This window comes from Scylla paramamosain, chromosome 7 (genome assembly GCF_035594125.1).
Source record: "Scylla paramamosain isolate STU-SP2022 chromosome 7, ASM3559412v1, whole genome shotgun sequence".
Taxonomy (NCBI): Eukaryota; Metazoa; Arthropoda; class Malacostraca; order Decapoda; family Portunidae; genus Scylla; species Scylla paramamosain.
This window is the reverse complement of record NC_087157.1, coordinates 23,635,616-23,650,615: the sequence shown is the minus strand read 5'-3', so window position 1 is coordinate 23,650,615 and position 15,000 is coordinate 23,635,616. Positions and strand designations below refer to the sequence as shown.

The following is a 15,000-nucleotide window of genomic DNA, read 5'->3' as shown; positions in this document are numbered from 1 at the left end:
GGGAGAGTGAGGGAGAGGGAGGATCTGCTCCGCTCAGGACGCTGGTTGACTTTCTCGATGCGGCGCAAGTGACAAATGGTTCCTCTTCCCCAGACACCCGGAAGACCAACACGACGGGGCGGAGGTGAAGAAGTGGTCACTGCAGTACTGGGAGGAGGAGAAGGAGGAGGAGGAAGAGGAGGAGGAGCAAAAATAGTAGCAAGAGGAACAACAAGAGGAGGAGAAATAAAATAGAAAGGGGAGGAGAAAATGAAAGAGTAGTAGTAGTAATATTAGTTGCTAAGAATTGTAGTTGTAATATTAGTAATATTTGTTGTTATTGTAGTAGCAGTAGTAGTAGTAGTAGTAGTAGTAGGAATATAAATAGAAACATGAAGAGGTGAAAAAGAAGAAGGCGGAAGAGAGAAGTAAGTACACTGAAGATGAGAGGGAGGAGGAGGAGAAGAAGGAGGAGGAGGAGGAGGAGGAGGAGGAGGAGGAGGAGGAGGTGCAGAGGGGAAGGCGAGGAGCAAGGAAGGTTAAGTGTGGGACGCTTCGGTTCAGCAAACTTGGGCCGCAAAACACGAGCTCAATTAAGGGGAGGCGACGCTGACGGACACACGCACGCACGCACGGACGGATGGACACGTACCAGGAAGCGTGAGAGGAAGGGAGGAAGACAGCGCGGGGAGTACAGCACCCTAAAGTAGTGTTGTGGTGATTCGCGGGGGATGCGTCAGCCCGTTATAGTGTGCTGTGAAACGTTTTGCTGTCTCTCTCACCACAACTATTCTTCAAAGGCCCCAGTGATGATTTGCCGGATTCTCGAGAGCGTTTCTCCAGTCAATAATATAAAAATCTTGTTAATCTGTCACTAGAACAGTCCAAATATCCTTAAAACCCGTTTAATTTCAAATACAGTGGAAAGTAGTAAGATTGCGGAGCAGAAGTCTTTCAGAATATGGTCCGTTATAGCAAGTTGCGACGCACATGGCGGCTCCTCAGTGGTGGTGTCAAGGCTTCGTGAGATTCTGATTTCCGGGTTAAAAAATATTTACCTTGGCATTGCTTAAAATCAGTGACGTAGAGTGACTTGGGAAATGAAACAAATAACAAATCAACTACTCAAGCCTATACACTTCTGTTAACAAATCAACTTCTCAAGCATATACACTTCTGTTCTTTGTTAATTTCAATCTTTATGAGCGATTTTTGGCGGTGTTGTAAGCGTAGATGCTAAACTCGGATCTTCTACTAGTTTCTTTTTTGGGAACGTAAATATGAGCGCTTTCATTTTTTTCTTTAGTAATTTTTTTCCTCCTTGGTCGGTCTCCCAAATACTCGTATATAATGAAATTTGTTCATAGGACTCTTATACGTGATTTTCAAGGCTTTCTTAAAGGGAATGTCATATTTATTTCTATCCACCAATGTCAGTGCATACAAGTAGGTGCTCTTACAGTAATTATGAAGAAATCCCTAAAGTTCTCCGGAAACTGTTCTGAAGTTATTTTTCGGTTGCGTCCTAAAAACAGACTTGAAAGATCTCTTAATTCATCACTTATTATAGTTACGGCGGCTTAAATCACTCACTCACTCACTCACTCACTCACTCGCTCAGTCAATCCATCAATCAGTCAATCAGTCACTCACTAGGAAGCTATCACACCCACAAACATAAGCCTGAAGTGTCAATGCACGCACCTTAGCACCCTCCCTTAGCTCCCTCCCTCCACGGACTTGCACAACACAGCAGCTAGTCTCCACTCACACCACGCCCTACGCAAGTCTCACTCTTTGAACCCTGCCACGTCCCTTCAATCACGCGGGATGAGACGACGAAAGAGGGCCGGACCAGTGCAAACTCTCATACTTGTCTCATTTCTTGAGTGTTTTTCTCATGATCCAAAAGAGATGCGTGACTGGTTGATATTCATAAGGTGCCGAACTTAGAGCAGTTTATAAATACGCCTTCACTCCAACACGCTTCATCTTTGCACGTTCCGAGTCTCGTTAGTCAAAAACATCTTTCCGGCGGTAGTTTTGAGGCAGGTTTCTAACGCGACCCACCTCGTATATTCAGTGAAGCAGTGAACATGTTACCTGCAGACTCAAGGAAGGCGGGATGTGTGTTGCGGTGCGTTGCCGTGGCCGGGTCTCGTCTAAACGTCTTTTTCACTGGGGCATAAATCAGCGTGGAGGAAGGAAGGACGTGGGAGGATAGTCTTGAGGAGTGAGGAAATTATGACTGCTACGAAAAGACAGTCATTGGGAAGGGAATTTTAGGGGTGACTGATACTGTGTGTGTGTGTGTGTGTGTGTGTGTGTGTGTGTGTGTGTGTGTGTGTGTGTGTGTGTGTGTGTGTGTGTGTGTGTGTGTGTGTGTGTGTGTGTGTGTGTGTGTGTGTGTGTGTGTGTGTGTGTGTGTGTGTGTGGAATGTCTTGATGAGTGAAGTAATTGATATGAAAGAGTCGTAGGAAGGATGGAAAGAGTGAGTGAGTGAGTGACTGACTGACTGATTGTGTGTGTGTGTGTGTGTGTGTTAACGTAGCAAGCGTGCATGTTTCTCACCACTAGCACCTCCCTCACCACCACTAACCTGCCTCAAAACACACACATACACACCCACAGACCCGCATGCACAGAGCACAGTGTTGCCTGGGAGTATGTGGTGGGGCAGGCAGGGAGGGAGGAGAGGAACGAGGCTCCGCGTGGGAAGCAAATGTATGTACCTACCCCGCGTCGCCGCCACCGTCAGCGTGCAGGAGACGGCGGCGAAAGTGGTGGTGGTGGAGGCGGTAGTAGTAGTTGAATCAAAGGGCGGATGCTCAGCCCTCTACTCCCCCAATGTGATTCCTACTTCTGCAAGGTTTCCATCTCCATTTTTGTCTTAAATACGCTACCTTAGAAGTCTCTCTCCTATTACATGCCTTAGTTCCCGGGGAAAGAGAGAGAGAGAGAGAGAGAGAGAGAGAGAGAGAGAGAGAGAGAGAGAGAGAGAGAGAGAGAGAGAGAGAGAGAGAGAGAGAGAGAGAGAGAGAGAGAGAGAGAGAGAGAGAGAGAGAGAGAGAGAGAGAGAGAGAGCAGTAAAAGCAAATAAGGGCAGGAATAAGGAGAAAGACTGAATGAAGGAAAGAGGGAGAAGACACGGAGAAAAAAAAAACAGAAACAAGAAAAGAGAGAAGAAACGAAATGACCAAAAAAAAAAAAAAAAAAAAACACACAAGAAACACAAGAAACAAAGAAAACGAGGCACGTACAAAGAGAGAAAACAAAACAATGCACTTACACTGAACGACAAAAAGAAAAGAAAAAAAAAACAGCACTTTACATAAATCTCCTTGACACACTACCACTACCACCACCACCACCACCATCATGCTGCCCAACAACAATACAAAACTGTAGCTTTACCTTCTATATCCAAAGGCGTCACTGAGAACAAGAATAAAAAGGGGGAGAAAGGAATGAGTTATATTACCGTCTCAGTGTGTGTCTCTCTTTCCCTAATAAGAGTATAATAAGTAATAAGGGTGACAAAAGTAATGATAATACTCACTCTGTCTGCCAGTATGAGTATTACTAAAGGGAATATCAGTATACTAAATCTATATAGAGGAAAAATATAGATGTATCAATATGAATAGGACAAAAAATACATAGATCTAATCCTAAAATCACACTTTTTTATAATTATCAAAACTGTAATCGTGAAGGACAAAAAAATAACATATAGAATACAGTACTGTTATAGATATTAGTACTATTTCCAATTATTATAATTATTATTGCTATTATTATGTCTAACGTAATACAATACTGTAGTTTGTTACGGTTGTACGTACTTCTATGAATTAAGTAAGGGAGGATGTACTATTGTGGATAATATTATTATGTTAGGGTTATGATTGTTGTTATTATTATTGTGAACTATCATTATCATCTATTTCTGTGTAGACGTGGGAAGGCTGTAGAGGACTTTAATTAATGGGACAAAGTACATACACGTGAAACACACACACACACACACACACACACACACACACACACACACACACACACACACACACACACACACACACACACACACACACACACACACACACACACTTTCCATAAACACAGAGTTGAGAGAAGTGAATGCCTTGTTTCTCTCTCTCTCTCTCTCTCTCTCTCTCTCTCTCTCTCTCTCTCTCTCTCTCTCTCTCTCTCTCTCTCTCTCTCTCTCTCTCTCTCTCTCTAGTACACATGTAACTGATTAAATCTGACTTTTCTCTGCCAAAATCTTAAAAAAAAAAAAAAAAGGAAGCCTCTGAAACACTTTACCGTCCACTTGTACCTGAAGGAAGCGAAGAGAAGAACCTTCCTTTGCTACATAAAGACTCACATACAGAGAGAAGAAATGGTCAGAGTAAGAGGCAAAGATATCCTACACCATGCTCAGAAATTATTATATGAGGGAGATTCGGTTAAGGGCACCCCAAAATCCTATTCTTTGTCCTCAACTTTCCCTTACACCTTCATTTTGTAGGACTCCTCTGACTGAAGCCTCCACTCATTAATTCGTTAGTTTCTGGAGGTTCTGTTTCTATATCATCTACACACCATTGACATCCACACTTACCATTTGCTTACAGACTAACAATACTTCACAGCTTCCTTCCTCGCTCCTAAATTTCTCTGACACGCACCTTCACTAATTAAAGAGGGTTTAGAAAGTTCTATTCTCTATTATTTACATCCCATTTACATTTACTATTTACAGACAGACAAGAATTCCCAGCTTCTTTCCTGACTCCCCTTCCTCTAGACCACACCTTCACTAACTAAGCAGGTTTGTTTGAAGTTGAGTTTGTTCTATGAGCGCTGTTTAAATACGTGAAGGACACTTTACACCCACTTGCAGTTCTATAACACTTCATGTCCTACTTTATAACTCCTCTTTTGCCTCCTCTTGTCCGCGCCTTCACCTCACTAATTAAACAGTGTTTGTAGGTGAGTTCTCTTCTTTCTCTTCTCTCTCTCTCTCTCTCTCTCTCTCTCTCTCTCTCTCTCTCTCTCTCTCTCTCTCTCTCTCTCTCTCTCTCTCTCTCTCTCTCTCTCATAGCCCTAATCTCTCGTCTGTACGTCCTCCCTTCCCTACTTCACGAATCACAGCTTCCCACTCTCTCTTTCCCCTTCCTGTGTGGCCAGCAAGCATCATAACCTCAATGCACAACAAATGTATCTTTTCACTAAGAATAAAGGGGACTGGCTAGAAAAATAGACCTGCTTAATTACTCCTCATAAAGTGACTGAAAATATACACTCACAAACAAACTCTTCCCTTTGTAAACCTTTAAGTGATTAAATATTTGTCAAACATTGCAAAATCTCATATCTGATACACTGAAACAGACTCCTTTTTTCCTTCCATCTGTGAACGTTATGTGATGAAACATTTACCTAACACTAAAGATCTCATAACTGATTCCATTTAATCTCTATACGTCTTTGTAGAATCAAGGTTATTCTGAAGATACTAATAAACAGACTTTTTATTTTTCTTTCCTTTGTAAACTTTTGAAGTGATAAAACAATTTGAGAGTAGAGTGCCTAATTCCTTAAAGAGAGTGAAATATAATGGTATCTCCTTAAACAGACCTCATAGATGGTATAACAAAACTCCCTCTCTATACTAGCTGAGCTCATGTAAGACTTAACACAATAAGGTAAAAAGAGTACGAAAAGTATAAAAAGGAAGAAAATTAGATTGACTTACGAGGATATACACACACACACACACACACACACACACACACACACACACACACACACACACACACACACACACACACGTACCCATCCTCATCTCACACGTTAATGGAAAATTATTAACCACCACAACTAAAGCGTTACCTTCAAATAAATAAATAAAGATAAATAAAAAAAAAAAAAAAAAAAAAAAGCAAAATACCTATCACTCTAAACCATTAACCATACCCATCATTACTGTTACCATCACCACCACTAAAATCACCGTCACTATACTTACACCTGGCCTGCGCTGGGGCGACGAAGCAGCAGCAGCACCACACGGCCACCACCACCGCCGCCACCGTCCTCGTCGGCCCTCTCGTCCCCATCTCGGCCGCCAACACCTGCCAGAGAGAAGAGAACAGGTACATAAGTGCCAACTCGCCTGTCCACTCCTCACCGCCGCACCTGGCTCATTAGGGCTGGCGCAGGTGAGGGAAAAGGGAGGACGACGGGGTGGGGAGAGTGGAGATAGGAGGTTTGGATGGGAAAGGGAGATGCACAAGACTTTTTCTCTCTACCCTATTCCGTCCACCTCTCTAATGTAAGAGTTAACTAGTATTCTCAACTGGTAAACCCTGGAACTCCTTGCCTGTTTCAGTATTTCCTCCTTCCTCTGACTTGAACTCTTTCAAGAGTTCTTCAGGACACTTATCCTCCAATTCTGGATGATTTTTTTTTTTACATTTCTTTAGGGACTGGCACTTTCAGTGGGCTTTTTTCTTTTAGCACTTTTTGTTGCCTTTGGCCAGTGCCCCTCTTACATAAAAATAAATGAGTGCAAAGGACAGAAGAAAAAAGGAGAGGACTAAAGAATATGGGAAAAAAAGGAAAGAAAGAAAGAAAAAAAAAGAATGAATGAGTGAATGAGTGAATGAATGAATGAATGAATGAATGAATGAATGAAGGAAGGAAGGAAGGAAGGAAAAAAGGCTATTGTTAGGGCACTGCATCAAGGTTATATGGCGCTGAAGGAAGGAGGGAAGGAAGGAAGAAGCGATCGAAGTAACGAACGAACGAACGAACGAACGAACGAACGAAAGAACGAAGGAAAAGGAAAGATAAAGAAGAAATGAAGGATTAATTAGTGATATGACAAAGCAACAAGGTCATACGATACCGAAGGAAGGAAGGAAGGAAGGAGGGAAGGCAGGAAGGAATGATCAATTAGTATTATGACAACAACAAGGTCATATTGTGTTGAAGGAAAGAAAGAAGGAAGGGAGGAAGGAAGGAAAGAAAGGAGACAAGGAAGGGAGGAGAGAAGGAAGGAAGGAGGGAGGGGAGACAAATGAGATAACAAAGGGATGAAGAGGAAAGTTTAAGTGACGGAGGGGAGGAAAGTTGAGCGAGGGAGAGAATGAGGGAAGGAGAGGACAGGAAGAGGTGGAGGAGGAAGAGGATGTGAGGGAATAGGAGAGAGGGGAAGGAAGGAGAGTTTAGGGTGGGTGAAAGGAAAGAGGGAATAAAGGAGGAGGAGGAGGAGGAGGAGGAGGAGGAGGAGGAGGAGGAGGAGGAGGAGGAGGAGGAGGAGGAGGAGGAGGAGGAGGAGGAGGAGGAGGAGGAGGAGGAGGAGGAGGAGGAGGAGGAGGAGGAGGAGGAGGAGGAGAAGGAGGAGGAGGAGGAGGAGGAGGAGAGGGAGGAGTCGACAAGAGAATGACAAGAAGGAAGAGAAAGAAAAAAAAATGAAAGTGGATGAAGATAAAATGAAGAAGAGGGAGAGATGAATTAGACGCGAAGGAAGGGGAAGGAGGAGGATGAGAAAAGATAAAACAAGAACCAGAAGGAGGGGAGGAAGAGGAGAGATTAAGATTAAAAAGAAAAACAGAGAGGGGAATGAGATAAAGAAGGAAAAGACGAGAAAGGAGAACAGGAAAAGCAAAGGGAAGACGAGAAAGAGCAAGATGAAGAAGAGGAAGAGGAAAGAGAAAAAAAAAACTAGCAAGTTTGCAAGAAGAGAAATCAAGACGAAAAAAAAGATAAAAAGGGAGAAGAATGAGATAACGGATAAAAAAGACGATAAAGAATAGGGAAAGAGAAGAGGGAGAAGAGCAAGAGGAAGAGGAGGAAGATGAAAATAAGAGAAAAACCAGAATGAAGTTGTTGGGAAGAAGATAAAAAGAAACGAAAATAAATGAAATGAAGAAATGAAATGAGATGAAGAAGAGAACAAGAAAAAAAAAAGAAAGAGAAGAGGAGAAAACAAACAAACAAACAAGAGGAAGAGGAGGAAGAGTACGTAAGTAGTAGAGAGGCGGGGCTGAGAGGCGTCAGAAGCCCTAGTGACAAAGTGGCCGTCTCACAACTTAATTAGTGACCATAACACTGACCTGAAACAACGGGTTACGACTGGTGGTGGTGGTGGTGGTGGTGGTGGTGGTGGTGGTGGTGATGATGATGTAATAATAGAAGGAGGAGGAGGAGGAGGAGGAGGAGGAGGAGGAGGAGGAGGAGGAGGAGGAGGAGGAGGAGGAGGAGAAGAAGAAGAAGAAGAAAAAGAAGAAGAAGAAGAGGTAGCAGTAGTAGTAGTAATAGTAGTAGTAGTAGTAGTAGTAGTAGTAGTAGTAGTAGTAGTAGTAGTAGTAGTACTAGTAGTAGTAGTAGTAGTAGTAAGCAGCAGCAGCAGCAACAAAAGTAATAGTAGTAGTAGTGATGGTGGTGGTGGTGGTGGTGGTGGTGGTGGTGGTGGTGGTGGTGGTGGTGGTGGTGGTGGTGGCAAAGATAAAAAAAAATAACAAGAACAATAAAAACGAATTCAAACGACAATAATAAAAAAAAAAGTATAAAAAATAACCTCATTGTCGGGAACTTTACACATTCAGGGGGACGAAAATCTCTCTCTCTCTCTCTCTCTCTCTCTCTCTCTCTCTCTCTCTCTCTCTCTCTCTCTCTCTCTCTCTCTCTTTTTCTCTTCCTATTTCTTCTCTTGTTTCCACTCCCGCCTTTTCCTCTTCCTCCCCCGCCATTACTACCTCCTCCTCCTCCTCCTCCTCCTCCTCGTCCTCTTCCTCCTCGTCCTCTTCCTCCTCTTTGTTATAAGCCACCACGTATTCATTTACCTGCTATTACCATACTCCTCCTCCTCCTTCTTCTCTTCCTCCTCCTCCTTTCTTTCTCCTCGTCTTTCTGCTTTGTCCACCATTATCACCATCGTCTCCACCTTATCTCCTTCTTTTCTCCTTACGATCTTTCTTTTTATATATTCTTTTATTCCCTATGTCCTTTCGTAATTCTTTTCTTATTTCCTACACGTTTTTTTTCTTCTTCTTCTTCTCTTTCTACTCTTTCCTTTGTTCACTACAATTATCCTCTTGTTATTTAATCCTCTTTTTTTCTTTTCTCTTAACCTTTTCTCCTTTTTTTTCTATCTCCCTCTAATTTTTATCATCTCTCATTCATTCACACATTCACTCACTCACTCATTCATTTTCTACAGATGTTATTATGGTCAATATTATTACAAGTTACTTTCTTATTCCAACCTCCTCCTTTTCCCCTTTCTCCTCTTCCTTCTGTTTTTGCTCCTCCTTCTGTTTCTCCTACTCCTTTTGTCTCTTCTCTTCCTCCTGCTTCTCCTCCTCCTCCTCCTCCTCCTCCTCCTCCTCCTCCTCGCAGTGGTCGTCGTGAGGGGAGGGGCGGGAAGGAAGCATGTTGTTAAGGTGGCGATGGCTAGTCCGGCCGCGTGACACCCATTCAACACACAAGCGTGAGCCTCACACTTCCCCGCTCCACTGCCCCCAATCACCCCGCCCCGCCCTGTCCCGCCCCGCCATCCGTCACACAAACCACCGTCCACCCATCTCTCTCTCTATATCTCTCTCTCCAGTTTAACTCCTTTCCTGCCTCTCATCTACTGTATTCTTGTCTCGCGTCTTCCTCTGTATCTCCCTTCCATCAGTGCCAGATTGCAGGCAGTCAGTTACTCTATCTCGTTCCTTTCACACTCCTATGTCACTCTTTACTCACTGCCTTTGCTCTCTCACGTGTATCTTTTCTTGCTTTCTCCTCTTCATCTTCCTTCCTTTAGTTACTTGAGGTTAGTCATCTTATTTCGTTAACTTATTTCATCCTTCTCACACGTCTTTTTTTTTCTCTCTCTCCCTCTTACACTCTTCATTCACTGCTTTTGCTCTCTTCATTCACTGCTTTTGCTCTCTTCATTCACTGCTTTTGCTCTTCTCCCACTGCTCTGGTCTCCTCTTCCTTTATTCCATGCCAGAGACCAGTCATTTAGTCGCCCTACTTCATCCCTCTCACACAATTCTCACTGTCTCACTCTTTACTCACTGCGCCTATTCTCTCCCATGCATCTCTTCCTCACTGGTCTGGTCTCGTCTCCCACGCCACTCCCAGTTTAGTTCAGCCCAGTATCCCAGTCCAGTCTCTTTTCTAGCCACCGGTCCAGTAGTCTCCCTTTTCCCTCCGCCTTCCATCCGCTGCCCACTCACAGCTTCTCTCCCTCTGCGTCTTCCACCCACTACCTAAGTCTCCTCTGCTTCGCTTTCACTTTCCTAATTTGTGAGAGTTTTTCCATCGAGTTTGTCCGTCTATATTTGCATTTTCCTTTTATTTCGTAGGTTTATATATATTTTTTCTTTTCCTTCCTTGAAATTTTGATGGTTCGTGTTTCTTTTTTTGTTCGTTTTTTTTTATTGTTGTGTTCGAATTTTCTTTCTTGTTTTGAGTGTTACGGTTTTTACTTTTTATACATTTTTTTAAAACATTTTATCTATTTTATTTATTTATTTATTTATTTATTTATTTATTTGTGTTTCTAATATCACTCATCCCCACACCAGTTACTCATTTACAAACCTTCCTTCACTCCAAACATTCCAGCATATTCCCTCTGATCCACTCCCTCACTCCCTCCAGCCATTCAATATCCCTTCATTCCCTCCATAAAACCCTCATTCCTTCACACCCTTCAGCCCTCCATTTCTTCACTCCTTCATCCCCTCATTTTCCCCCATGACACCTTCCCTTCACTCCCTCATTCTCTTCAGCTCTCCACCATCCCTCCAAGACACTCACACCTAACTCCGTCCCTTCATCACACCTTCCCCTCTCTCCCTCAGTCCTCCCTTCCCCTTCACAACATCATTTTCTCACTCCCTCAGCCCTTCCTTCCCTCCATCATAACCTCCTCTCACTCCCTTCATCATCCATCCATCCTGTCTCCTTAAAACCCCTTGCCTTGCACAGTCCCAGGCCCATACCGTGACTCAGCCTCGCATATAAGAGAAGCAGCGTTCGTCTGGCGTCACCTGCTCTATATACATGAGGCCGTCACGTCCTCGCCGCCTCAGGGTGCGAGCGAGGTGAGCAGATGAGAAAATCGTGGACGACAGGGAAAAATGCAAAATTATCTCAAATTAATGTAGTGAAAATGCGTTGTGAAAAGTTAAAAAATTCAAGGTAGACAGGGAAAAAGAGGAAATGAATGAATCTAATGAAAAATACGTTGATTCTTGAAGATGTAAAATGAAAGAATGGAAGGTAAAGGTGTATTTATAGTAATAAGAGGAAAGTTTAGAAATTCACGGCAGATGACAAGAAAAATAAAATCTTTTCTTGAATCTGATGAAAAAAAGAGGAATCATAAAGATACAAAATGAAAAAAAAAAAAGATAAAAATGTAACTTTATAATGAGAAAATGAGACAAAAGTTTAGGAATTCATAGTAGACAGAAAAAAAAAATCTTTAGTTGAATCTAGCGAAAAAGAAATGCGAATTCATGAAGATGTAAAATGAGAAAATAAGAAAGATAAAGACGCAAATTTACAAGAGGAGGAAAATTCTAGAACAACGTGTAGAACAGAGAGAGAGAGAGAGAGAGAGAGAGAGAGAGAGAGAGAGAGAGAGAGAGAGAGAGAGAGAGAGAGAGAGAGAGAGAGAGAGAGAGAGAGAGAGAGAGAGAGAGAGAGGTAAAAATTATATCCCAACCAGAAAAGTAATTCGGATTTATAAAGATGTAGGATGAGAGCAAACGGTATACTTGTCCATTTATAAACCTCCTCTTCATCAGACTTATAAACACCACTAGGAAAAAAAATATAAGGGATATTCAACAGACAGGAAAATGAACATATATCTTAAGATGAAGACGCTAATAAACAAGATCTGAAGGGAAACAGGTCCCAGCACACGCAGCCACAAACACACACTAGTGAGGCTCAAGATGAAATGTGACAGTGAGCAAAGAGATACAAATATACTGGAAAAAATGGGAAGATTTTAAAGTGCATGTAAAAAAAAAAGAAAAAAAAAGGAAAAGAGAATAAGAACTGAAAACGCACATTTGTATAAAAGAATATGAGTAATGTAAACAGCAAAATAACCGTAAAAAAAAAAAGAGAGAAAGGTAAAAGATAAAGGAAAGGAAGAAAATTGTAAAAAAAAAAAAATCAACGTTAAGAAAAAAAAATTGTGGAAAGCGAAGAATAAAAAAGACAAAAAGGAGTGAAATAAATTATAAATACATCAATGGAAAAGACGTGGAAATCTCAGGACAACAAATAATTAACATCTAACAACATACTGAAGAAAATCACGAAAGAAGGAAAAGGAAAGGAACATTCAAGAAAATATATACATCTATAACTAAACGCACAAACCTTAAAGGAAAAAACAAAAGAGATAAAGTATAAACTCTGAGGAAAATTATAAATCAGCTGTTTCAAGGCGCGTGAGAGAGAGAGAGAGAGAGAGAGAGAGAGAGAGAGAGAGAGAGAGAGAGAGAGAGAGAGAGAGAGAGAGAGAGAGAGAGAGAGAGAGAGAGATTTTGTAGATGCACACAGATGAGCGTCACGTTGATTACAGACTGGTGAGGTGTGACAGGTGCAGTGGTCACGACGCAACACATTCACGCAAACAAGGGCGAGGCATCAAGTTCATCACATCCTCCACTTTGCCTCTAAGCATCAAAATATTTACAACCTTACATGCATTTTAGTTCTAACTCCTCGACTTTTTTTGTTTTTGTCTGTGCTATTCTACACTTCTTACTGTCTCTTTTTTCTGTGTGTGTGTGTGTGTGTGTGTGTGTGTGTGTGTGTGTGTGTGTGTGTGTGTGTGTGTGTGTGTGTGTGTGTGCCGGCGGGTGTCCACTTAATATGTCTATTTCTTATTTTTTTTTCTTTTTTTTTTACAGTGCTCTGAATTTTAACAAAGGATAAGAAAAGCAATATAAGGAAGAAAAATCTAAATAGAGTTAAAATACATACATACATACGAATTCTAACAAAAATTTACATGTTGTTAATAGTACATAAATATTTTTTTTAATGAATTGCAAGACTAAATTGATAAAAAAAAAGAAAGAAAAACAAATAACGAAAGGAAAGCATGACGAGCTAATAAGGTGAAAAAAAACACTTAAGGAAGAAAAATATGAAGAGACAAGAAAGTGAAAAAGAAAAGAAAATGAAGGAAGAAATATATGGCCAATAAAGCGAAAAAAAAAAAAAAACTCAAGGAAGGAAGAAAATGATCAGACAAGATGAGTTTTGTGATCTATGCACGGGACGAAACAGCGGGTGGGATGAGGGGTGGTGGGGAAGAAGGGGAGCAGGCTGGCAGTGTGTGGTTGTTAGCTAGTTGTGTGAACGAGTGAATGAGCGAGACTTGTGTGAGGCATGAATACGTGTATGAGTGAACGAGCTAGGCTTCAGTCATAAGTGTTAAGTTGAAGTGCGCGGCCTGGCGCCGGGAGATCACCTACCTCCAGCCTTCTGTTCACACCTTCTGTGAATAAACACCTGCACTGTTACCTGCGTTTCCTGTGCCCCTGCTGGTCAAGAGTCGAACATGGCGCAGTGAGTAGGATCAGGACAAGGCTGCAGTGGGTACGGCGCAGAATGGAGAAGCAGTTGGAGGCGCTGGCTGCCCTGCTAGCGCGACAGTCGGAGCAGAGTCAGGCTCTGCTAGCGCGACAGTCGGAGCAGAGTCAGGCTCGCGAGGAGCGTTTAACCCAGCTGCTGGAGAGAGTGGGGACACAAGCTCCCAGTCGCACCACGGCGAGCAATGAAGGCGAAACCACAGCCCGCAGCACGTCTACCCAAGGCGCGAGGTTCCCGACGTCCGCCACCATCATTCCTCACTTAACGGCGTCAGCATCTTTACGTGAGTTCGACACGTGGCGCCATAAGTTTGAAGGATACGTAACCCTCGCCAGGATAGACTGTCTCTCCCTGGCTGAGCAGAGGGCGGCACTCGCTGCTGTCCTAGACGACGAGTGGACCCGTACACTTCGCTACGGGATAAGCTTACCGAGAGACGCGGAGTTAAGAACCATCCTCGATGCAATGTGTGAGTACCTGCGAAGCCAGCGCAACATCATCATGGATAGAAGAGACTTCTACTCCCGCGTGCAAGAAACGCAAGAAGGTTTTGACGACTTTTTATGTGCTATAAAGGAAATCGCCAATTTCTGTGACTTTTGCGACCAGTGCATAAACCATCAGCTGCGTGACAGAATTGTCGTTGGGACACGAGACGAAGTGGCTCTGAAACGCATGCTGGAAAACAAGAAACTCACCCTTGAAAAACGCCATAGATATTTGCAGAGCATCAGAGAGCGCTAACCAGTGTAGTGCAGTACTAAGGGGCGGCTCTCACCTTCGAGCCATGGTGTGAACGCTGTCTCGAACTACAGGAAGGGCAGTTTCGGGGCTCAAGCCCCACGGGCTGTTATCGTTGTGGCAAAGATTGTCGCAGTGACAAAAGGGGATGCCAGGCAATAGATAAAGTGTGTCGTAACTGCGGGAAAAGAGGGCATTTTGCGAGTGTATGTCAGCAGACAGTGAGGAAACGACGAGGAGCTTCGAGGAGTTCCTCAACTGTCTCTCCTCATCGCGGTGCAGGCCCGAGGCGGGGAGCCAGTGCCAGTGTATACCAGCTCTTATCAGGCGTATACACAAAGACGGTGACGGCACGACCTGCGCCCCAGGTGCTCATTACCGCCACACATCCCGCTGGAAGAGACAAGATTACGTGGACTCCTGACTCTGGGGCCGAAACGACCGTTATTGGCCTCGACACGGCAACACTCCTTGGAATCCCGCCCTCCAGCTTGGCGCCCGCTGATGGTGATGGACTTTATGCTGCCGGTAATCACCCCTCACCTGTGTAGGAACTTTCTCGTCGCACTTGCAACTGGGCGACAGTTCACACGACAGGCCTCTGGGATCGCCTGGGTGTCATCGTGGCTGTTGGGCGAAGG

General features: G+C 43.2%; 1 protein-coding gene across 1 annotated transcript in view; it reads right to left on the bottom strand.

The window, feature by feature from the left end:
- The window catches only part of LOC135102242 (uncharacterized), a 98,653-nt gene that overhangs the window by 56,236 nt on the left and 27,417 nt on the right, over positions 1 to 15,000 (bottom strand). The window contains exons 2-3 of the mRNA XM_064007122.1: positions 6,015 to 6,120; positions 3,395 to 3,415 (exon numbers count right to left, since the gene is read on the bottom strand). Of these exons, the coding sequence (XP_063863192.1) occupies positions 3,395 to 3,415; positions 6,015 to 6,105 (112 nt within the window). The 5' untranslated portion in view covers positions 6,106 to 6,120. The remainder of the gene's footprint in view (positions 1 to 3,394; positions 3,416 to 6,014; positions 6,121 to 15,000) is intronic.